This window comes from Xenopus laevis, chromosome 9_10L (assembly GCF_017654675.1).
Source record: "Xenopus laevis strain J_2021 chromosome 9_10L, Xenopus_laevis_v10.1, whole genome shotgun sequence".
In the NCBI taxonomy this organism is placed as follows: domain Eukaryota; kingdom Metazoa; phylum Chordata; class Amphibia; order Anura; family Pipidae; genus Xenopus; species Xenopus laevis.
The window spans coordinates 128479977-128506079 of NC_054387.1; the positions used below are offsets into that span (position 1 = coordinate 128479977).

General features: G+C 38.5%; 2 protein-coding genes across 8 annotated transcripts in view; both read left to right on the forward strand.

The window, feature by feature from the left end:
* Positions 1–10321, forward strand: part of LOC108702076 — a 31505-nt gene extending 21184 nt beyond the window's left edge. For 4 of the 5 annotated variants that reach the window (XM_041576830.1, XM_041576829.1, XM_041576831.1 and 1 more), the window contains 7 exons: positions 5068–5096; positions 6291–6365; positions 7574–7645; positions 8039–8101; positions 8594–8683; positions 9730–9807; positions 10028–10321. In XM_041576830.1, coding sequence (XP_041432764.1) covers positions 5068–5096; positions 6291–6365; positions 7574–7645; positions 8039–8101; positions 8594–8683; positions 9730–9807; positions 10028–10051 — 431 coding nt within the window. In that variant the 3' untranslated portion in view covers positions 10052–10321. The remainder of the gene's footprint in view (positions 1–5067; positions 5097–6290; positions 6366–7573; positions 7646–8038; positions 8102–8593; positions 8684–9729; positions 9808–10027) is intronic. The other variant, XM_041576828.1, reaches the window with a different exon arrangement.
* Positions 10322–12829: 2508 nt separating this feature from the next.
* Positions 12830–26103, forward strand: part of LOC121398309 — an 84397-nt gene continuing 71123 nt past the window's right edge. Inside the window, exons 1-8 of one of the 3 annotated variants that reach the window (XM_041577401.1) lie at positions 12830–12943; positions 13494–13770; positions 16824–17015; positions 17098–17120; positions 19467–19520; positions 21680–21956; positions 25093–25284; positions 25367–25389. In XM_041577401.1, the coding sequence (XP_041433335.1) occupies positions 13500–13770; positions 16824–17015; positions 17098–17120; positions 19467–19520; positions 21680–21956; positions 25093–25284; positions 25367–25389 (1032 nt within the window). In that variant the 5' untranslated portion in view covers positions 12830–12943; positions 13494–13499. The remainder of the gene's footprint in view (positions 12944–13493; positions 13771–16823; positions 17016–17097; positions 17121–19466; positions 19521–21679; positions 21957–25092; positions 25285–25366; positions 25390–26103) is intronic. The other 2 variants (XM_041577403.1, XM_041577402.1) reach the window with 2 other exon arrangements.

Sequence of the window (26103 nt, forward strand, 5' to 3'; positions counted from 1 at the left end):
TTTAGACAGAATGTGAACAAGCTCACACAGCTAGATGGGAGTTGTTTGAAAATGAAGAAGAAGAACACACTGGGCAAACAAGGCCTACAAGGTCAACGTATACACTACTACAGCAGTGGATACGGAATATATTATTGCTGCCTGAAAAACGTCACTCGGGTGGTGTTTCTAGAGACGGTATTATTATTGATATTTAGACAGAATGTGAACAAGCTCACACAGCTAGATGGTTGTTGTTTGAAAATGAAGAAGAAGAACACACTGGGCAAACAAGGCCTACAAGGTCAACGTATACACTACTACAGCAGTGGATACGGAATATATTATTGCTGCCTGAAAAACGTCACTCGGGTGGTGTTTCTAGAGACGGTATTATTATTGATATTTAGACAGAATGTGAACAAGCTCACACAGCTAGATGGTTGTTGTTTGAAAATGAAGAACACACTGAGCAAATAATGCCTACAAGGTTAACGTATACACTACTACAGCAGTGGATACGGAATATATTATTGCTGCCTGAAAAACGTCACTCGGGTGGTGTTTCTAGAGACGGTATTATTATTGATATTTAGACAGAATGTGAACAAGCTCACACAGCTAGATGGTTGTTGTTTGAAAATGAAGAAGAAGAACACACTGGGCAAACAAGGCCTACAAGGTCAACGTATACACTACTACAGCAGTGGATACGGAATATATTATTGTTGCCTGAAAAACGTCACTCGGGTGGTGTTTCTAGAGACGGTATTATTATTGATATTTAGACAGAATGTGAACAAGCTCACACAGCTAGATGGTTGTTGTTTGAATATGAAGAACACACTGAGTAAATAATGCCTACAAGGTTAACGTATACACTACTACAGCAGTGGATACGGAATATATTATTGCTGCCTGAAAAACGTCACTCGGGTGGTGTTTCTAGAGACGGTATTATTATTGATATTTAGACAGAATGTGAACAAGCTCACACAGCTAGATGGTTGTTGTTTGAAAATGAAGAAGAAGAACACACTGGGCAAACAAGGCCTACAAGGTCAACGTATACACTACTACAGCAGTGGATACGGAATATATTATTGCTGCCTGAAAAACGTCACTCGGGTGGTGTTTCTAGAGACGGTATTATTATTGATATTTAGACAGAATGTGAACAAGCTCACACAGCTAGATGGTTGTTGTTTGAAAATGAAGAACACACTGAGCAAATAATGCCTACAAGGTTAACGTATACACTACTACAGCAGTGGATACGGAATATATTATTGCTGCCTGAAAAACGTCACTCGGGTGGTGTTTCTAGAGACGGTATTATTATTGATATTTAGACAGAATGTGAAAAAGCTCACACAGCTAAGTGGCAGTGGTTTGAAAATGAAGAAGAAGAACACACTGGGCAAACAAGGCCTACAAGGTCAACGTATACACTACTACAGCAGTGGATACGGAATATATTATTGCTGCCTGAAAAACGTCACTCGGGTGGTGTTTCTAGAGACGGTATTATTATTGATATTTAGACAGAAAGTGAACAAGCTCACACAGCTAGATGGTTGTTGTTTGAAAATGAAGAACACACTGAGCAAATAATGCCTACAAGGTTAACGTATACACTACTACAGCAGTGGATACGATATATATGATTGCTGCCTGAAAAACGTCACTCGGGTGGTGTTTCTAGAGACGGTATTATTATTGATATTTAGACAGAATGTGAACAAGCTCACACAGCTAGATGGTTGTTGTTTGAAAATGAAGAACACACTGAGCAAATAATGCCTACAAGGTTAACGTATACACTACTACAGCAGTGGATACGATATATATGATTGCTGCCTGAAAAACGTCACTCGGGTGGTGTTTCTAGAGACGGTATTATTATTGATATTTAGACAGAATGTGAACAAGCTCACACAGCTAGATGGTTGTTGTTTGAAAATGAAGAACACACTGAGCAAATAATGCCTACAAGGTTAACGTATACACTACTACAGCAGTGGATACGATATATATGATCGCTGCCTGAAAAACGTCACTCGGGTGGTGTTTCTAGAGACGGTATTATTATTGATATTTAGACAGAATGTGAACAAGCTCACACAGCTAGATGGTTGTTGTTTGAAAATGAAGAACACACTGAGCAAATAATGCCTACAAGGTTAACGTATACACTACTACAGCAGTGGATACGATATATATGATTGCTGCCTGAAAAACGTCACTCGGGTGGTGTTTCTAGAGACGGTATTATTATTGATATTTAGACAGAATGTGAACAAGCTCACACAGCTAGATGGTTGTTGTTTGAAAATGAAGAACACACTGAGCAAATAATGCCTGCAAGTGCACTACTATTGGTGCACTACTATGAAGAACAGCAACAGCACTGTACACGTTAAAGAACAGTAAGATAAGTAAAAGAAAAAAAAAATATATGTATATTAAAAAAAAATATTTTTCTCGGGTTGGTGCTGCTGAACTACTAGGAGCAGCACAGTAGCACACCAGTCCCACTCCCCAACACTGCTAGACTAATAGCACTGGGCTTATAGTAGCAACTAGCAAAGTAAAAAAACAAAAAAGAAAATAAAAGCAGTCCTTACAAGGACTATTGGGTTATTACAGCAGTCAGCAGATGAGATCAGAAGAGATCAGTGCCCACAGCAGCTACATACAGAGCACTGCAGTAGAAGGTAGATTACTAGCCAGCAAAGCTACCCTAAAATGTCCCTCAAATCCCTGCAGACTTCTATCCCTCCAATACAGAGCAGTATCAAGTAGATTACTAGCCAGCAAACTTACTATCAACTGTCCCTCAAAGAAATCAGTGAAATCAGTAACAGCTCTCTCCCTACACTAGCTCTTGCAAGCACACACAGGCAGAATGAAAAAACGCTGCAGGGCTTCAGTTTATATATGGAAGGGGAGTGGTCCAGGGGGTGTGGGGGTGGTCCAGGAGGGAGAGCTTCCTGATTGGCTGCCATGTATCTGCTGGTCTGGGGTGAGAGGTCAAAAAAAAGCGCCAGGTAAGGCGAACCCAAAATGGCGAACGTCGCGCGACGTTCGCGAACATTCGGCGAGCGCGAACAGCCGATGTTCGCGCGAACAAGTTCGCCGGCGAACAGTCCGCGACATCCCTAGTCATCATTATGTACATCGTCATACATGACGATCTTGTGATGCTACCATACTGTAGCCAGTGTGCCAATACTAACAGCTGAACTAAACATTCCATGGCATCAGGGCCCCCATGCCATGGCAAAGATGATTCAAGGAAAAACATGTATTGAAAGTGGCAATCAGGGCTTCTCTGGGACCACCACCAGCCTCAAGAGCTGTTATCCCTGTTGTTTCCCTCTAGCGTTACCTTTTATTGACACTGCTCCTTCCTATTCTTGATAATGTTTCACCTTCATCTGACACATTACGGAGCCACTGGCTGACCAAGAGAACAAATGGGGCCAACACCCAGCTTTAGTCAAATCTACTTAAAGGACCAGTTACATCAATTTTTTTTATTGAACGGAAAAAAAACACAAGGACAAAACTTTTAAATCGCTAAGTCTTTATTAAGAAATAACTTACCGAAACTCCGCTTGCGCTCCTCTTCAGAAAAGGTGATGTGGTGATCCATCGTGCGGCGCTCAATTTCTTCTCCCTGCCTTCCTTATAGGAGATAGCCAGGGAGGAGAAATCGATCACAGCATGATGGATCGTCGCTGTGTCGCGAAAGCGGAGTTTCGGTATTTATTTCTTAATAAAGACTTTGCTATTTAAAAGTTTCATTTGCCTTTGTGGGGTTTTTTTCCATTCTATACTAACGAATTTTATTTTATGTTACTGATCCTTTAATGGCTTTAAGTAATCCCATACGACCTGTATGGGATACTGACATTATTTCATATTCCTCTAGTTAAAGGGATTCTGTCATGATTTGTATGGGGTCCTTTTTATTTTTAAATGACACTGTTTACACAGCAAATAATTCACTCTACCATATAAAATTACATTTCTGAACCAACAAGTATACAGTGTATTTTTTAGTTGTAATATTGGTGTGTAGGTGCATCTCAGGTCATTCTGTCTGGTCATGTGCTTTCAGAAAGAGCGAGTGCTGCACTATGGAACTGCTTTCTGACAGGCTATTGTTTCTTCTACTCACTGTAACTGAATGGGGTCGCAGTGGGACCTGGATTTTACTATTGAGTGCTGTTTCTATATCTACCAGGCAGCTATCTGGTTACCTTCCCATTGTTCTGATGATGGACTGCTGTCGGGGGAGGGTAATATCACTCATTTATAGCAGCAAAGAGTGACTGAAGTTTATCAGAGCACAAGTCACATGACTGGGGGCAGCTGGAAAACTGCCAATAGCCCCATGTCAGATTTCAAAATTGAATATAAAAAAATCAGTTTGCTCTTTTGAAAAATGGATTTAAGTTCAGAAGTCTGCTGGAGCAGCTCTATTAACTGATGTGTTTTGAAAAAAAACATTTTTCCCATGTCAGTATCCCTTTAACCTTACTCTGTAGTTACCCAAGTTTAAAGAATATAGACGGCTTTAAACAGAAGCAATTCCAAGGCTTGCCTTATTAAGATCAGTGTTGCAAATGATATCCAGCAAGCTGTGCAGACTCCATTAGTTTATGCATTAATCCATTGTGTATTCTCATTGGCTGGATTATCAGGGTAAAATGATTTTAGACTTGGGCCCTACCACCAGACCAAATGTTTATAAGGATTATTTTTTGCTGTTCAGGACTAGAAAGTGACCAAAATGCACAATAATAACGACTCTACATGATTTGTGTATAATTATTGCAATTTGCACAAAAGGTAATGAAACAAAACAATAAACTAGACCGGTCTGGAGTAACAAGTTGGTTGCACCTTTTATTTATCATATTATTACTATACTGTATATGTTCATCTAACCTTTCCAACCTTTGGGATTGCTTACCATAAGGCAAGCTTTTTGTTTTTTGTCTTTTGGAACCATCAGGAAATCAGCCGTTGTATAATAAAGATAAGTATCTTAAAAAATGTCTTCTGTTTTTGTTCTAGAGGGCAGTGGCCACTCCCTGGGAAGTGCTGTAAGTAATCTACTCGTTCCTTCAAATGCAATGGCAGAATATCATTTAATAACACAAACCAGGTCTCATTTAGTATTAGGAGAGCCAGCGCTAGGTGCAGAAAAGGAAGCAAAATGATTGGTTAAAACTTCATTCTTTCACCTCGTGCTAATACAGTATATCCAAGGGGTCTGTAATGTACTGTAATGCTGTAATAAACAGGGAGCTGGAAGGCTCAAAATGACATAAATAATCCATAAATAATTATATATATATATATATATATATATATATATATATATATATATATATATATAATTATTTATGGATTATTTAGATTAAGATATTTTATATATATATATATATATATAATATCAAAACAGGGGGGTTGTGGGAGCACTCTAAAGGCTTTTAAGTATATATATATATATATAAGTATAATAAATGCTATTGCATATGTACCCAAAACAGGGTTATTTTGTTACAAAGTTATGATCATAAATTGATAAGCCACCATACCACGTCAAGTGAAAAAACAGCGTTCAATGGACATTGATTACAGGTAATGCTAAAATGCACATAAAATATAAAACAAGTTAGGGACCGCCATTCGGGGTTTACCTTGACGTGGTATGGTGGCTTATCAATTTTATGATCATAACTTTGTAACAAAATAACCCCTGTTTTGGGTACATATGCAATAGCATTTATTATACTTATATATATATATACTTTAAAGCCTTTAGAGTGCTCCACAACCCCCCCTGTTTTGATATTATATATATATATATATAAAATATCTTAATCTAAATATTTGTATAATATTATCATACATTTATTAATATATTTCATTTAGAAATGAAAGTAATGCATTGGAATCTAAAAAAACTTAAGGGCCATTAATGATGTCGCTGAAAAAAATTCAGATTTATGAAGTTATTATGTTAAAATTCCAAAATCCAAAATCATCTGCATCTGGGATTAACAAAATGTCTGGGAGTTAGTGCTCGGGGCTGTGGCTCAAGCAGTCCAACAACTGTGATGATGTGACACATTCATTGACTTGATGAACTGATTAATGTTGATTGTTAACCCTCTCCTGACTGTCATGAAAGTGTTGACTAATGGAAAAAAAACAATGAAATGCTGCAAATCGGTGGATCATGAAGTGACCTTGAATAATCATTTTTTTCTTGTTTTTTTCTAATCCTTTAGATTGTTCCATTGTGCTTCCTTGTTTTATGGTTTGTTGCCATTATCTTTGTCCGAAGTCCTGATGATTTTTATAATGTATGTATTCACTTTCAATTAAGACCTACTGTATGTAAGCTATTTAATTTTCAACAATTAAAGGGGAACTAAAACCCAACAAAGAATTTAGCAAGAATACTGGATTTATTTATTAGCCCCCCCCTCCACCACAACATATCCCTTTTATGGGAACCCTGACTAACGATTTAATTATCCCATTCATATCCCATTCCATTCTACAATAAGGCAATATATTGTATAGATGGAGGAAGGTCAACTGATACATCTGGCACAATTAGCCACACCCTTTTTCCCAGATGAAATGTTGTGCCATAATGTAAGACCAGTAAGCTCTATTCTATGGGGCAAATTTACTTAAGGGCAAGTGACTAAAGCAGGCAAAAATTCTCCAGCGTGACATCATTTCGGTACTTCACTGATTTACTAACAGGCACTGGCGTAACATCGCTAGCGATGGAGATAGACTCTAGTGCTTCTTCGCTCCCTAACGCCTGGCAAATTTTCGCTCTGGCGAATGGACATAACTGCGCAAATTCAATAAGATGCAGATTTCTACCTCTTGCGCCAGACTTGCCTTCATCACCTCAGACCAGGCGAAGTGCAATAGAGTAGATAGGAGTTCCTCAAAAATAGTTTACAATTTTCTAAGTCCCAAAAAAACACTAGCGTCTTTTCCTTTTTCAGGGTGATAGGCTGCAAAAGATTGTACATTTTTTTGGGGTAACCAGGCTTCCCCCTAACATATGGCACATAAACTATACAGTGGCTTCATGTGTAGGGCAATATAACAACTTTATTTTATTTTATTAAGGATTCCCGGTAGTGTAAAGTATTTGCTGCAACATATACATCCATTCAAATTTAACTTCCAACCGTATGCAAATTAGGCAACGCTAGTGCAACTTCGCTTCGATTGTCGCTGTAACGCTAGCGGAACTTCGTCATCGTTCAGCTCCCTGGGGGCAACTTCGGATTTTAGTAAATTAGCGTTGACCTGGTGAATCCACGACTGGCGAAGTGTTGCGATGTGAGCGAAGCCGTCGCTGGCGAATTTTCAGAGATTAGTAAATTTGCCCCTAGGTTTTTGGGCAATTTAATGTCCTTCTTAGATTCCCAACATGGTGATGTGTATAACTTGACAGATGTAGAATCAAGATGTAGTATATATGGACTATAAGTGCTGATTTAATGGAATATCAAGTGAAATGAAATGTTTCTTTCTGCAGATCATTCTTATAGTGATAACCAACTTGAAGGTGTCCTTTATGATTTACAGAGCTGCATTTTCAGGCAGTGATGTAAGTATTTCTACTTTATGGAAAGCATGTAGGAAGAAAGAATTAAAGAGATCATTTATTTTGGGGATAGATTTTGCAGTGAGGGGTACAGCACAATAGGGCTTTGTATTACCACTACATATATTCTGTGAACCAATACGAGTTACTCCCTGCTAATTCCATAGAACAGACCCAGATCCATATTTACTCCAACTATGACTTTTAAGGCCCTTTTAGTAAGTTATTATGTTGAGAATTTAAAGGCATATTTATATGTCCCAGATTGTGCGAATAACCACCAAGCTGACAAATCCATGTTAATACATTTAATGAGCAAATATTTTGGTATATACTGTGTTTATTTGCTTTGAGTGGGACATATATGCTTTGCTTTACCTCTCATTTACCCCACAGCCTGATTTGCTTCCAATGTTTGTGGACAGCCCATCAAGAAAGAAAACTTCACACCAGAAAAGAGTAAGTGTTTTGAACAGTCTAATGATGGCTATACACAAGAAGATCCAAGGCCACCAAACTAAAGGATCTTTGGCACCAGGTTAGAAGACCTGTCAGGAATTGGTCAAGAACTGGTCCTTGCCTCATGGGATTTTCAAAACCTCCTGATCCAAGAGCAGATACATAATGGGCCCATGGAGATGTGTAATTTTTAACGTTTAACTCCTGATCCAAGAGCAGCCACATTGTTTGGGACAGTCAACAGTTTTTGCCCTATTTAAGGTTCAGTAAGATGCTTACTTGTTTTAGAATGGTTGCTAATATTGACTATTATATGTTCTGCTTAATCCTAGATGCATTCTGTTTAAATTAGAAAGAATTTGCTCCTATTAAACTTTAGTTACATATGAAAACGCTTACATATGAAAAAGCAGCTTCAGTTTGCTCTTGTGTTATGCGCTTAGCCTGGTTTGAATTTCCATTAATTAAATAGAAATGAAATTTCTATTACAGAGCCTTGCTTGGCCACTCCTGCCATTAGTATCTGCAGTACTTCTGGTTGAATGCATTGTTATGATTTGGGGAGTTTGGTCAGTACAGATGGTAAGTATAAATAATGTTATTTGGCTCTTCAGCAGATACTTTATTAGATCAGTAGGTCTGGCTTCCTTAAGGGACCTGCCAAAAGCATTTACTTGTGGCTATAGCTTGAAGGTCAAATAATGAAAGATTTGGCTTAAATTCTTAATTTCTATCTTCGATACTAATAGAATCCCTGTGTGAAAGACTTCTAGGTTCAGATTTAGGGTGAATTCTTATTTTCTTTCTTAGATACATATGGACTCCCTGCTTGAATGACTTTTAGATTGAGATTTCGGATTAACGCTTAGTTCCTCTCCTAGATTATCATGGTTATTAGATTATCTTCTAGGTTAAGATTTGGGGGACTGCGTATTTGCTCTCCTAGGTAGCCATGGAATTCTTTCTCAGAGAACTTCTAGGATGAGATTTGGGTGGAATTCTTATTTGCTCTTCTAGGTGCTCATGAAATCCCTGCTTGAAGAACTTCTAGGTGGTGATTTTGGTTGAATTACTATTTGTTCTTCTAGGTATCCATGAAATCCCTGCTTGAAGAACTTCTAGGTTGTGATTTTGGTTGAATTACTATTTGTTCTTCTAGGTATCCATGAAATCCCTGCTTGAAGAACTTCTAGGTTGAGATTTTGGTTGAATTATTATATGCTCTTCTAGGTATCCATGAAATCCCTGCTTGAAGAACTGCTAGGTTGAGATTTGGGTTGAATTCTTAATTGCTCTTAATTATATGTGTGAGTGAAATCCCTGCTTGAAGAACTTCTAGGTTGAAAGTGAGGGTTAGATGCTTATATGCTCATCTAAATACTCATGGAATCCATGAAGGACTTTTTTGCTGTCCTTGACATTTTAAAACAATAGCAGGATGAATTCTACAATTTTTTTGTTACATCTATAAGCTTGGTAATGGGGAGGTGTCTCTGACCAAATGATGGAGAACAAAAGATCTAAAAACTCGTTTAGACTCATTTCAAGTCTAAAAAGCAAAAAAGACTTAAAACTCCTTTATTAGAATGTATGCTTACATGAGTGTCCTCTCCTTTTTCTTTTTTTAGGTTCTCTACACAGTGATTGCTCTTGGGATGGATCTTTTGGTCATTATGTTATTTAATAAGGGGCCCCAGATTTTCAGTGTAAGTTGATATAATCCTCTTTAATGATATACTTATTTGATTAAAACTATATTTGAAAAGTTTATTACATAGAGGCCCTATTCATAAACTCTCTTATGGTAGAGTAACTGCTTTGATGCACTTATGCCTCTTTCCAATGGTATTAATGTTTATTTATAATGTTTCACCCATCAACTAACTAGTGCTCTGACTTACAGTAATTCTGACTATTACATTTCAGGGTCATCCAAGAAAATGCCTATGATACTTGGAAACTGATCTTCATGCAACTAAGGCTTATAGAGTCCTGTGCTGGAATTAGGTTGCACATAAAACATCTCCAACCTCCTGTACCCTGGTATATAACTCTTCAGTTGCACTCTGGATATGGTACAGATACCCACCTTACCTACATTCCTTATCTACCAGCCCCAGATTCCACCAGCTGCTCCCAGTATATTACAGACAGATTACACACCCACACAGGAATGGGCAGTGCAAAGCCTTATCCTTTAATAAAATTATATTGTTTGTAGTCATTGTGTTTTGCTTTCTATATCCAATTGTTTATGACTTCAGATGATTATGGACCAAAGGGGCATATTTGTCAACGGTCAAATTTTAGAGGTATATCAGCTTATTTAGACCTCAAATGAACTTACAACTCAAATGGTTTCTTATTAAAGAAAACATTTGAATGTAAAAAACTGGTGTTAGTGAAGTCAGGACGCAAAACTGATCGAGTTTTGCCACAGAAAAAAATTTGAAATGATTGAGTTTTCGAATGAAAACCACTGAAAAAACTTGAACATCAAGGCTACAAACATCTTCAAACATGACTTTGACAGGTTTGAGATGGAGTATTTTTGGATTCGAGCTATTTCCAGCTTCGAGTTTTTATTCAAAAATCCAAACAATTCTATTTTTTTTTTAACTCACAAAAGTGAATATGTACTGAAAAAATACAAATTTTTCACGGAAAATACGATTCAAAATTTGATTAGGGCAGAGACACCCACTGGCTAGAATCTAAATTGGCGGTGGGATGGCACTCGGATAACTGCGTTTTCCGAAGTCGCCCAAAGTTTCCTCCATTCCTAGTGCCATCCCCTGGCAATTTAGATTCTAGCCGGTGGGAAGGCTTTTTGGGGAGATTAGTCATCCAAAGAAGAGACTAAATGTTCCCAAATCTTAGTGTGTGCCCTTACCCTTATAGTCTATTCTATAAGTGCTCTAGGGAGCTAACTATTAGTTACATGGTCCAGCAATATTCCCTCCCTCTAACACAGAGAATGACACGATTTCATGTTACAGCTTTTTGTTGTGCTGATGCACAATCTTTAAACCAGTACAGAAGGAAAAATCGAATTTCCCCTTTAATAAATGCCTAGTACAACACAAGCTACACATTCATACTTTCTAGGGGCCACAAGTCTGATCAGCAATTATTAAAATCCCCACGTGCTCTCAATATAGAACAGATGAGGAAGGAAGAAAGGCAGCCCAGACAGAGGCCTGTACGTGAGTGATTAGATACAGAAGTGCAGCGATTAGAGAGAATGTGGCTTATTCATTTCCTCCCCCTCCCATCCACATGGTAAAGTCCCTTTCACTTTCATTCTGACTCAGCGAAGGGCTGAACTAAAGACAGAGGAGGGGGAGGAATGTGCTTACAGGCAGGGGGACTGAAGACAAATACAAAGGTTAAAGGTAAATAGGCACATGGGTAATGGGAAATCAACGAATAAAAGGGGAAAGTGACATATGAATAAAGAAAGAACAGTGGGTTAAAGTGTGGGAATGATACAGACTGTCAGTGAGAGAGCAGAGGATTACAGAGTATGAACATTACGGACTCATCATGCTCAACAAAGCTTGCAATCTAACAGTTAAAGACTAAAGGTGGCCACACAGATTTAAGCTGCCGATATCGGTCTGATTCGTGACGTCAGCTTATCTGCCTGGGTATGGGGATCGGGTTTGATTTTCCCTTGAAATCAAGGACCACGTTGGCTAGTTGATACGATCCTTGTCCTGTCAGCACCCATTGCCATTGTTATAATCCAGTCGTTTGGCCCTAGGGCCGAACAATAGGATTAGCCCAATATCGCCTTTGGTGGGCATATCGGGGGAAAGATCCGCTCTCTTGGCAACCTTGGCAAAAGATTGGTTCTTCTAGTGTATGGTCAGAATAGGAAAGATCATACAGTAACTTACAAACCATGAAAAAATGATGAAGCCCAATCCAAAAGCTGCTAAGAAGCAAGAAATGAAATAAATCTGAATAATAATTCTCCGTGAAATCAAATACCAAATCCGCCCTAAAAAGACTAAATCCCATCCTCAAGTTGCAGCACATGAAAAAAGTTGCCCAGTGTTTTTTAGTGACGTGATAGTTAGTGATGGGTGAATTTATTCGTGAGTCATGGATTGGCGATGAATTTCATCGCAATTGCCGTGAAAATTCACAGTGGGAAAATTCACTGCGACAAAAAAAAAATCGCCACTCGTCGAAATTGTCGCGCTTCAAAAATAATTATGACGCCCATTGAGAATTTTTCGTTGTTTCGCTAATTTTTTTTGAAGTTTTGCAAATTTTTTCACCGAAACGGGACAGATTAGCCTATCACTAGTGATAGTAAAGGTTCAGATTCTGTCAGGCTCTTCTGTAAAATACAAATAAAGAATAATAATGTAAAGGCGCATTGATTGTGCGTCACTGTTATAACGCGAGAGTGATGGATTCATTGTAACAATATCCCAAAATAAGAGAATTAAGCAGGTGTCACAGAACCTCAGCTGTAGCAAAGCACATATAGGCAGAAATGATAGGAATGTGTTTATTTCAACAAACTGGATTTTAAGCAGAATGAAACTGTATTTTCTATGGGGAGAGATGATGGAATGGGACAGGGAGTGAGCACCCATAGCCGTGACTGCAGGCTGATTACTGGGTGTCACTAACAACTAGCACTGATAGTAAGAGAGATCTCGCATGAGACCTGCCCCCCCTCCTCCTGTCTATCAGCTACGCTCCAACCACTCCTTTACTTTCACTTTCACTGCGCAAAGGCCTGAGAGAGGGACAAGAAGAACGAGTGAAGTCGCTGGGGATAAAGAAGACGTACAAAAGCAATAGGAAAAGCTCAGCTAGAAGGTAAGAGGAGAGGGGAGAAGTATGAAAGTGTTGGGAATTTAATGCAGGGGGAAGAACAGAGAGAGAGAGAAAAGTGGCGTGACTTTGCCTTTAGTACTGCACACAAATACACTATGAGATCCAGGCACTGATCACTACAGTGTGTCACTATATGGTTTATATACAGTCGTGCACTAATCACTTATCTTAGGGCAATATACTATCAAGGGTGCAATGGGTGCAAAGAGACAGCACAGGGACAATACAAAGGAACTCAAACACTAAGAATATGACAGTTTCTGATCCGCACCTTCATTTTTGTCCTCAGCTCTGTAACTGCCCTTGGACTGTATATTATTGCTATTATTTATTGATAAAGCACCAACATGTTCCGCAGCACTTTGTCACTATGTCACTGCCCTTTCTGTTCCCAGTGAAGTTCGCTCCATCCCTCTGTGTTGAAAACCATCCCAGATCACTTATAAAGAATAAAGCTGGTGCCAGTAGAAATGGGGGGTAAGAACAGGATAAATAATCATTAACACAATGACTCAAGCGCTTATCTCTCCAGGTAAAAATGTCGTGGAGCAAACAGACAGTGGTGGGGATATTCTCCAGGAGTGGGGAACATGAATACCTTTGGCTTGTCAACGCTCTGCGGGATGTTACCAACCTCTGCCCCCAGCCCTTTGTCATTACCAACTCCAACGCCTCCGCTTTTAGGGAATCCGTCTATACTAACACCTTTGCCATTTTGTATCACTCCATGAACAGAGGGAGCCTCAATATCACCGACGTGACTGATTCACTGTATGACGATGAGCTGCAAGTTCTATCCAGCATTCTCGGTAAGGGGTAAAGTTTCCAACAACACCAAAAATCTAGTTATATAAATGGGCTGCACATAACCAGTCACAGTTTTTTCTCTGCCTGCCGTAGATACAGTAGCTCAAAGCCGCCAGTTGGTTGGTTGCGATGAATATTGCATTAGTAACCAATCGGTAGTTTGAAGGTCAGAATTAGTGATGGGTGAATTTATTCGCCAGGCGCAAATTCGTGGCAAATGTCCGTGTTTCATCACCGACGAATAAATTCCCGAATTTGCCGCGATAAAAGTTTCATCGAAGTCGGCAACAATTTAGACACCGGTGACAAGTAATGGACGCCCATTGACTTTAATGGGCGTCGCCGTCAACTTTGAATTGTCGCAGGCGTCAAAATCAGTTTTGCGAAACTCGTGGCGAAGCAAAATGGGACAAATTAGCCCATCACTAGTCAGAATGAAGGATGAACAGGAAAGAGACTTGGGAGAAAGGTAAAGCAATAGGAAATAATATAATATAGTGAATAAAGTAGCCCCTATTGTAAAATATAAGGATATTTTAAGTCATCGAGGAGTCCCATGACCATATAAAAACTCGAGGCCGAAAGCCGAGTGCTTTTATAAAGGTCATGGAACTCCGAGGTTACTTCTAATATCCTCATATTTTCCAACAAGGGCTACTTTATGGGGCAGATTTATCAAAGGTTGAGATGAAGTTTCGAAGTGAAAAACTTCGAATTTCAAGCTATTTCTTGTGTACTTCGACTAGGGAATAATCATACTTAGATTCAAAGTGGAAAGAAAAACTTCGAAATTCGAATTTTTTTGAAGTACTGTCTGTTTAAAACTTCGACTTCGACCATTCGCAACCTAAAAGCTGCAAAGTGCTGTTTTAGCCTATGGAGGACCTCCTAGAACCTGTATGGAGACAATTGGGGGAGTTTGGGAGATCGAAGGTCGAAGTAAAAAAGAATTTGTATCAAAGTACGACCATACGATTGAAAGTAGGCCGAATTCGGCCCACTTCGACCCCCCAAAAAATTAGTCTTTTTGAATTTGAAGTTCGAAGTTTTTTTAACTATATATAGATATATATATATATACTGTATGTATATATATATATATATGTATATATATATATATATATATATATATATATATAGACAAATACAAGATTCCTCTGCACTCAACCCATTATCAATATATTTAAGACAGAGACATTTTGTGCTACTGCTACTGAAAAATGCCTTACCATTTAAACAAAACAGGGATTGTTTGTCCATATATTGCAATATATTTAAGCTGGCCAACTACGTCACAGTCATCCCATATCTGGCCAGTCCTACGCTTAATTTTCATCTGATTCATTAAGAATTCTATGGTTTAATTATACATTTTATAAAAGGGACGAATACGTTTTACCTGCAACTTACTAGCTGCTTTCATATATATATCATATATATATATATATATATATATATATATATATATATATATATATATATATATATATATATATATATATATATATATATAGTAAATTTAGACACAGTGCACACCAAAGAGCAATGCCTGTGTGCTGGTTATATATATCAATAGTAATAAGCATAAAGAAAAACCGCACCAACAGATCTTTATACAAAAATAGAAAAACTTTTATTGATCAACGTTTCGGCTCGTCCGCTGGAGCCATCTTCAGGAACAAAAAAAAAAAATATATATATATATATATAGAGGAAACAGACCATGCAGTCACAGAGGGGCCCAGACTGTGGGGTCTCCTTCCTCTATAGCTAATATAAAAACACCCTCCTGCCCAGCCACTATCTTACTTGCGGTGAGGAAGTGGGGCACAAGATGGCTGGGAGTGGGCGGGATTGGGCGGAGCAGATGCAGGATGGGAAGTGGGCGGGAGGATGGGGATCAGAGTGCACCGGGCCCCTCTGAAGATTTTTTTGGAGGGGGCCGGTGCACTCTAGTTATGCCACTGAAAGAAGATCAAAACATTGGTTCACGATAGGGTTATTAATGTAAAAGCTCATTATCCTCATTATCATTTACAATGCCTTTAATGCAATAGACATATGCTTTGTGAATTTATGGTCTGTAGATACTTAAGAGAATGGACTGTGCATTTGATCAGAGGGCTACACTAAAGGTGGCCATACACTATAAGATCTAGGAGGTCACCTAATGAGCAGATCTTTTCCCAATATGCCCACTTAAGGTGGACAATATTGGCTTTATTCACAAGGGCCAAGCAATCAGAGTACAATGCTGGGAATGCAAGCCGTCGGAAAGAAGGACACATCAACGAGCCAATATGGTCCCAAATTTGAGGGAAAATTCAAACCTGCCCAATCGATAGCTGTCCTATTTTCAGACAGATATTTGTTGTGTGGTTCTCTTGGAGGTCCCCATACATGGTGTAAGGAGCACGAATCTGCAGATTAAATCTGCCTGTATATGGTCACTCTAACATGTGATACTGCACCTTCATTGCTCCCTTTACTAGTTCCCTGTTTACACTGTAAGTCTTGAATTCCCAGAATGTACTTGCTGAGGTCAAAACACCTTTATGTTGGTCTTTTTTCAACCCAACTTAATTATGTAACTATTAAAATCTACAATAAGTATATATATATATATATATATATATATATATATATATATATATATATATATATACACGCAATGGGTTTCATTTGGAGGGGGTGAACCTGATGGACTTTTTTCAACCCAATTAACTATGTAATTGTGTAACTATCTGTGTTGGCACCAAGAGTATTGAAATCACCCTTTCTGCTTATTATAAAACCTATTGATGGTCTTGATGACCAGAAATATAAAAATACATGAGACATGGAGAGGCTTTTGGCTTCAAATAGACAACTTGGACAAAAAAAAAAAACTTGGACAACTACAGTTTCAAGATTACAGGTTGGCACAGGGTCAACCTTGTTGCAGACTGTGGCTCTCCAATATGTTGTGTAGAAGAGCCTTCCAGCATCTGAGGAACTTGTTCATCATTTAGTCATTAACTGACCACTGTAACTCTCTGTCCTGTCATTCTGGCAGGGAAAGACAAAGTGGTGGTAATTGCTGATGACCTAGTTGACAGCAGTCATAATGCAAAGAACAGAATTCTTCATAGTCAACCAACCATCAGACTCAAAGCTCTGGATCTATTCCTGTTCAGCAGGGAGGACAAGACTAATTACAACATATTGTTAAGCAAAATGGCACCCATAAAAGAAATAGTTACTGCAGGTAAGTACTGAGTATATTTTATAATCAATTACAGAATTACACGTTATAAATGTAAAATAATAACTGTTTATTTCTTCCACAGCTTCCCACAAGAGTATAAACATGGTGGGTATCTATCTATTGACCTTAGGACCAATATTCTGGTAAAAGTAAAGCTTTTAGAGCCCACATGGGCACTCAGCAGAGACTGGTAAGGTACCTGTTATCCAGAATGCTCGGGACCTGGGGTTTTCCACAATGGGGTTATGTAATTAAAGGCACTAAGTTTGCCCTGGAGCAGTAACCCATAGTAACCAATCTGCAAGTAGAATTTACTGGTCACCTGTTTGCTAAGTGTTACTGCTCCTGGGCAAACTTAGTGCCTTTTATAACATATGGTGGTTAGTATACTAAAAAAAATCATTTGAACATTAATTAAACCCAATAGGATTGTTTTGCCTCCAATAAGGATTAATCTGGTCTTAGTTGGGATCAAGTACAAGGTACTGTTTTATTATCACAGAGAAAATGGAAATGGAGACTATGGGAGATGGCCTTTCCGTAATTCAGAGCTTTCTGGATAACAGGTTTTGGGATAACAGATCCCATACCTGTATTTGGTATTGTCATCCCTACATTGGTCAATTGCCCCCCCCCCCCAGTCTCTGCTAGGGCCCTGGGTTGGAATCATGTGCATAATATACTGGTATCTATATATATGACCAGCCCCACATGACCTATGTAGGGGGTTTATAAGATGGCTATGGGTGGGGATAAGACATATTGGGCCAAATTCACAAAAAAAGTGAGAAAAAGGTTTATCATGTGAAAACTCATGGTCGAGATTCAAATCTCACTGTTTTTTACGTAACTCTATTGAAGTCTATGGAAAAGAAACTGGAAGTGAATTTGGAGAAAAGTATTTTTTTTTTTTTTTTTTCTTTTTCAACATTTTTATTGGGTTTTCAAAAATATACAGAAATACTTTTACACAGCGTAAATTGAGTATGATTAAACTATTTGAATGCATTTAACGTGCTGTTTCTACTACAAAGGAATAATACAATTGTGAAAACATGAGGATTATACTTGCCTCAAATAAGAGTACATATGACGTATATAATAATGTTTAGTTACCAGATCTACTGTTTAAACTAACAAAAGCAACACATAACTAAAACAAACCTATACCTCGCATGGTGGAGTTACAGAAACACAAAAAAAAACAAAAAAAACACTGAGTTAATTATGTTGCCCAGACATTAGGATAGTTAAATCAATAATAGCTCTTGAATATTAGTTTTATATTTAGAGTCTATTTGATCGAAATAAAGAGACCAATCATTAGAAAACATAGTATTAATGTGTGGTTCTTCAAATTTAATTTTTATGGCCTCTTGCCAGCATAACTGGTTTAGATATACTAAAATTTCTTTTAAGGAGGGGGTAGACTCTGAAATCCAAAACAGAAATAGGGCCTTCTTTGTAGCCGCCATAAACCGTAAAATTAAGTTTGAGATCAAAACAGGATCAGATTTACAATGTTTACTCAAAGAAAAAGAAGGGGTGCCAATATTCAAAAGGGCATAAACTGGAGATATAGTTAGATTTATTTTCAATTTAGAATTAATAAAATCTCTTACTTTTTGCCAAACAAGAGTAATGTGAGGGCAGCTCCAAAGATAATGAAAAAGGTTTACATTTTCTTGATTACATTTGGGACAAAACGAAACCTAACTTAAACCCTTATAAGAACGAAAAAGTTTACCATAACCAAGATGGATTAATTTGAAATGTTGAGATCTCCAATCCTCCGAGAAAAAACATTTATTAAATTTAACCAATGAAGAAGTTAACTGAGTAGGGGTAATGTCCCTTAACAGGTAGTTTGACCATCTCAAAGCCGTATCTGAAAGGGGGTGTTTCTGGTCAGAGGGGGGACAAGAAAAGTATTTTTCTCCTCGAATTGAGTCCCGTCCATGAGTTTTCACGTGATAAAACAGGAGATAACTTTTTCTTTCTGCTGTGTTATGCAATAAAGGCCCAGATTCAATTCAGTGAGAAAAAAAATTATCTCATGTTTTATCACGTGAATAGTCATTGACAAAATTTAATTAGAGGAGAATAAACTTTTCTCCAAATTCAGTTCCAGTTTTTTTCCCATAGACTTCAATAGAGTTTTCAAGTGATAAACACTGAGAAGTTTTTCTGAGATGAATTGCATCTCAAATTGAATCTCATCCATGACTTTTCATGTGATAAACCTTTTTCTTATTGAATTGAATCTGATTCAAAGTGTGAAATGTTTGCTAGTCACCTATAGGATCTAGTCAACTGGTAGCATTTACTGGGCCAATGTTTGAAAACAAACATCTCAGGGGTTACTAGACTTGGGTTTACTTGTTACTATACAGAATATCCATTAGAGATGTATGATTGACTGTCAGTTCTTTCTTCTTCATATCTAATCAGTGGGATGAGGAGAAAGACTCACCTGATAAAGAGAAGGACTTGAAACCCAGAAAGGTAACATCCTACCATTACAGATCAACTGCCGGCTTGATGACATCAATCAAACAGATATTTTTCATTTGCATTTCTATATTTTCACCAATATATTTCCTCTTTAATAATGTTGCATTCAAACTGGCTCCTAGACAGTGTAAATGAACCACAGCCTTTTCGTGAGTGGTGCTTTACTCACCTGCTTTACTGTAGGTCCAAAATGTTCTACATACCACCCACACAGAAGACCACAGAGGTCCCATAGTTAACTATACAACGTTAACTCATGGACGAGATTCAATTTGAGATGCAAATCAATTCAGAAACACTTATCTCACTGTGTATCACGAGAAAACGCTATTGAAGTCTATGGGAGAAAAAACTGGAACTGAAGTTGGAGAAAAGTTTTTTCTCCTCAAATTGAATCTCCTCCATGACTTGATCACATGATAAACCATAAACCAATTTGTTCTCACTACACTCTCGTCCATGAATCTGACGTTATGTTTGTTTCCATAGTCCAGGATTTTTGTTGGCAACTGGAAGCCTTACATTAATTAAAGTTATGGGATCCGTTATCCAGAAACCCGTTATCCGGAAAGCTCCGAACAGGAAGGCCGTCTCCCTTAGACTCCATTTTATCCAAATAATCAAAATTTTTAAAAATTATTTCCTTTTTCTCTGTAATAATAAAACAGTAGCTTGTACTTGATTCCAACTATTATATAATTAATCCTTGTTGGAAGAACTACCAGCCTATTGGGTTTATTTAATGTTTACATCATCTTCTAGTTGACTTAAAGTATGGAGATCCAAATTATAGAAGATCCATTATTCGGAAAACCCCAGGTTCTAAACATTCTGGATAACAGGTCCCATACCTATGCCATATCCTACTCTTCTAATTTAACATTGAGGTGTGTCCAGTTTATATTTCCTGCACAGAACTTTTTTTTTACACAAATGGACATTTTAGAAGAATACAATGATATTGCGGAAAAAAGGTCATTAATTGGGGCATACTATTTGAGAATAATTTTTGTGAATCTGAACTGCCCCGTTAATTTTCATCTGGAGATTCTGTCAGGCTCTTCCGTAAAATACAAATAAAGAATAATAATGTAAAGGCGCATTGATTGTGCGTCACTGTTATAACGCGAGAGTGATAGATTCATTGTAACAATATCCCAAAATAAGAGAATTAAGCAGGTGTCACAGAACCTCAGCTGTAGCAAAGCACATATAGGCAGAAATGATAGGAATGTGTTTATTTCAACAAACTGGATTTTTAAGCAGAATGAAACGGTATTTTCTATGGGGAGAGATGATGGAATGGGACAGGGAGTGAGCACCCATAGCCGTGACTGCAGGCTGATTACTGGGTGTCACTAACAACTAGCACTGATAGGAAGAGAGATCTCGCTTGAGACCTGCCCCCCCTCCTCCTGTCTCGCAGCTACGCTCCAACCACTCCTTTACTTTCACTTTCACTGGGCAAAGGCCTGAGAGAGGGACAAGAAGAATGAGTGAAGTCGCTGGGGATAAAGAAGACGTACAAAAGCAATAGGAAAAGCTCAGCTAGAAGGTAAGAGGAGAGGGGAGAAGTATGAAAGTGTTGGGAATTTAATGCAGGGGGAAGAACAGATGGAGGCAGGGACAGAAGAAGGGGAAGGAGGGAGGGAGAACAGAGAGAGAGAGAAAAGTGGCGTGACTTTGCCTTTAGTACTGCACACAAATACACTATGAGATCCAGGCACTGATCACTACAGTGTGTCACTATATGGTTTATATACAGTCGTGCACTAATCACTTATCTTAGGGCAATATACTATCAAGGGTGCAATGGGTGCAAAGAGACAGCACAGGGACAATACAAAGGAACTCAAACACTATGGATATGACAGTTTCTGATCCGCACCTTGATTTTTGTCCTCAGCTCTGTAACTGCCCTTGGACTGTATATTATTGCTATTATTTATTGATAAAGCACCAACATGTTCCGCAGCACTTTGTCACTATGTCACTGCCCTTTCTGTTCCCAGTGAAGTTCGCTCCATCCCTCTGTGTTTAAAACCATCCCAGATCACTTATAAAGAATAAAGCTGGTGCCAGTAGAAATGGGGGGTAAGAACAGGATAAATAATCATTAAACACAATGACTCAAGCGCTTATCTCTCCAGGTAAAAATGTCGTCGAGCAAACAGACAGTGGTGGGGATATTCTCCAGGAGTAGGAAAGATGAATACCTTTGGCTTGTCAACGCTCTGCGGGATGATACCAACATCTGCCTCCAGCCCTTTGTCATTACCAACTCCAACGCCTCCGCTTTTAGGGAATCCGTCTATACTAACAACTTTGCCATTTTGTATCACTCCATGAACAGTGGGAGGCTCAATATCACCGACGTGACTGATTCTCTGTATGACGATGAGCTGCAAGTTCTATCCAGCATTCTCGGTAAGGGGTAAAGTTTCCAACAACACCAAAAATCTAGTTATATAAATGGGCCGCACATAACCAGTCACAGTTTTTTCTCTGCCTGCCGTAGATACAGTAGCTCAAAGCCGCCTGCTGGTTGGTTGCGATGAATATTGCATTAGTAACCAATCGGTAGTTTGAAGGTCAGAATTAGTGATGGGTGAATTTATTCGCCAGGCGCAAATTCGTGGCAAATGTCCGTGTTTCATCACCGACGAATAAATTCCCGAATTTGCTGCGATAAAAGTTTCATCGAAGTCGGCAACAATTTAGACACCGGTGACAAGTAATGGACGCCCATTGACTTTAATGGGCGTCGCCGTCAACTTTGAATTGTCGCAGGCGTCAAAATCAGTTTTGCAAAACTCATGGCAAAGCAAAATGGGACAAATTAGCCCATCACTAGTCAGAATGAAGGATGAACAGGAAAGAGACTTGGGAGAAAGGTAAAGCAATAGGAAATAATATTATATAGTGAATAAAGTACCCCCTATTGTAAAATATAAGGATATTTTAAGTCATCGAGGAGTTTCATGACCATATAAAAGTACGAGGCCGAAAGCCGAGTGCTTTTATAAAGGTCATGGAACTATGAGGTTACTTCTAATATCCTCATATTTTCCAACAAGGGCTACTTTATGGGGCAGATTAATCAAAGGTTGAGGTGAAGTTTCGAAGTGAAAAACTTCGAATTTCAAGCTATTTCTTGTGTACTTCGACTAGGGAATAATCATACTTAGATTCAAAGTGGAAAGAAAAACTTCGAAATTCGAAGGTCGAATTTTTTTGAAGTACTGTCTGTTTAAAACTTCGACTTCGACCATTCGCAACCTAAAAGCTGCAAAGTGCTGTTTTAGCCTATGGGGGACCTCCTAGAACCTGTATGGAGACAATTGGGGGAGTTTGGGAGATCGAAGGTCGAAGTAAAAAAAAAATTTGTATCAAAGTACGATCATACGATTGAAAGTAGGCCGAATTCGGCCCACTTCGACCCCCAAAAATTGGTCTTTTTGAATTTGAAGTTCGAAGTTTTTTTAACTATATATACAGTATATATATATATATATATATATATATATATATATATATATATAATATCAAAAATATATATATAAAGCTGGAAATGGAGATCGCACTCACAGGTCTTAGAAGTATTTCACGACACGACAGCCTTTCTTTCTTTGAGAAAAGCTGTCGTGTCAGCCGAAACGTCAGCGATTGTCCACTGAATAAAGACATTTAAACACTTCTAAGACCTGTGAGTGCGATCTCCATTTCCAGCTTTATATTCAAACTTCAACTAGGACTGCACCCAGGCATAATTGATGACATTTTCGTGAGTGCCGGTTTTTCCCTTCACTATATATATATATATATATATATATATATATATATAGAGAGGAAACAGACCATGCAGTCACAGAGGGGCCCAGACTGTGGGGTCTCCTTCCTCTATAGCTAATATAAAAACACCCTCCTGCCCAGCCACTATCTTACTTGCGGTGAGGAAGTGGGGCACAAGATGGCTGGGAGTGGGCGGGATTGGGCGGAGCAGATGCAGGATGGGAAGTGGGCGGGAGGATGGGGATCAGAGTGCACCTGGCCCCCCTGAAGATTTTTTTGGATGGGGCCGGTGCACTCTAGTTATGCCACTGAAAGAAGATCAAAACATTGGTTCACGATAGGGTTATTAATGTAAAAGCTCATTATCCTCATTATCATTTACAATGCCTTTAATGCAATAGACATAGTGTATGCTTTGTGAATTTATGGTCTGTAGATACTTAAGAGAATGGACTGTGCATTTGATCAGAGGGTTACACTAAAGGTGGCCATACACTATAAGATCTAGGAGGTCACCTAATGAGCAGATCTTTTCCCAATATGCCCACTTAAGGTGGACAATATTGGCTTTATTCACAAGGGCCAAGCAATCAGAGTACAATGCTGGGAATGCAAGCCGTCGGAAAGAAGGACACATCAACGAGCCAATATGGTCCCAAATTTGAGGGAAAATTCAAACCTGCCCAATCGATAGCTGTCCTATTTTCAGACAGATATTTGTTGTGTGGTTCTCTTGGAGGTCCCCATACATGGTGTAAGGAGCACGAATCTGCAGATTAAATCTGCCTGTATATGGTCACTCTAACATGTGATACTGCACCTTCATTGCTCCCTTTACTAGTTCCCTGTTTACACTGTAAATCTTGAATTCCCAGAATGTACTTGCTGAGGTCAAAACACCTTTATGTTGGTCTTTTTTCAACCCAACTTAACTATGTAACTATTAAAATCTACAAAAAGTATATATATATATATATATAGAAGTTGAAAGTAGCGACACTCACAGGTTTTGTAGAAGGTTTGAAAACAAAAGTGTTGTTTATTGAAGCTCAACGTTTCGATCCCCCACAGGGATCTTCGTCAGGAGAACACAAACAAACGTTTGTTTGTGTTCTCCTGACGAAGATCCCTGTGGGGGATCGAAACGTTGAGCTTCAATAAACAACACTTTTGTTTTCAAACCTTCTACAAAACCTGTGAGTGTCGCTACTTTCAACTTCTGCATCTACTTAATGTTCAGCTGGCACCCAGGTACATGAACGTGGAAACGGTGTGCACCTTCAGACGACATATATATATATATATATATATATATATATATATATATATATACATGCATGCAATGGGGTTCATTTGGAGGGGGTGAACTTGATGGACTTTTTTCAACCCAATTAACTATGTAATTGTGTAACCTTGGAATGCCCTGGGCCCCAGGAACACCCTTGTTTATGATGCCCTATCTGTGTTGGCACCAAGAGTATTGAAATCACCCTTTCTGCTTATTATAAAACCTATTGATGGTCTTGATGACCAGAAATATAAAAATACATGAGACATGGAGAGGCTTTTGGCTTCAAATAGACAACTTGGACAAAAAAAAAAAACTTGGACAACTACAGTTTCAAGATTACAGGTTGGCACAGGGTCAACCTTGTTGCAGACTGTGGCTCTCCAATATGTTGTGTAGAAGAGCCTTCCAGCATCTGAGGAACTTGTTCATCATTTAGTCATTAACTGACCACTGTAACTCTCTGTCCTGTCATTCTGGCAGGGAAAGACAAGGTGATGGTAATTGCTGATGACCCAGTTGACAGCAGTCATAATGCAAAGAACAGAATTCTTCATAGTCAACCAACCATCAAACTCAAAGCCCAGGATCTATTCCTGTTCAGCAGGGAGGACAAGACTAATAACAACATATTGATAAGCAAAATGGCACCCATAAAAGAAATAATTACTGCAGGTAAGTACTGAGTATATTTTATAATCAATTACAGAATTACACGTTATAAATGTAAAATAATAACTGTCTATTTCTTCCACAGCTTCCCACAAGAGTATAAACATGGTGGGTATCTATCTATTGACCTTAGGACCAATATTCTGGTAAAAGTAAAGCTTTTAGAGCCCACATGGGCACTCAGCAGTGACAGGTAAGGTACCTGTTATCCAGAATGCTCGGGACCTGGGGTTTTCCACAATGGGGTTATGTAATTAAAGGCACTAAGTTTGCCCTGGAGCAGTAACCCATAGTAACCAATCTGCAAGTAGAATTTACTGGTCACCTGTTTGCTAAGGGTTACTGCTCCTGGGCAAACTTAGTGCCTTTTATAACATATGGTGGTTAGTATACTAAAAAAAATCATTTGAACATTAATTAAACCCAATAGGATTGTTTTGCCTCCAATAAGGATTAATCTGGTCTTAGTTGGGATCAAGTACAAGGTACTGTTTTATTATCACAGAGAAAATGGAAATGGAGACTATGGGAGATGGCCTTTCCGTAATTCAGAGCTTTCTGGATAACGGGTTTTGGGATAACAGATCCCATACCTGTATTTGGTATTGTCGTCCCTACATTGGTCAATTGCCCCCCCCCCAGTCTCTGTTAGGGCCCTGGGTTGGAATCATGTGTATAATATACTGGTATCTATATATATGACCAGCCCCACATGACCTATGTAGGGGGTTTATAAGATGGCTATGGGTGGGGATAAGACATATTGGGCCAAATTCACAAAAAAAAGTGAGAAAAAGGTTTATCATGTGAAAACTCATGGTC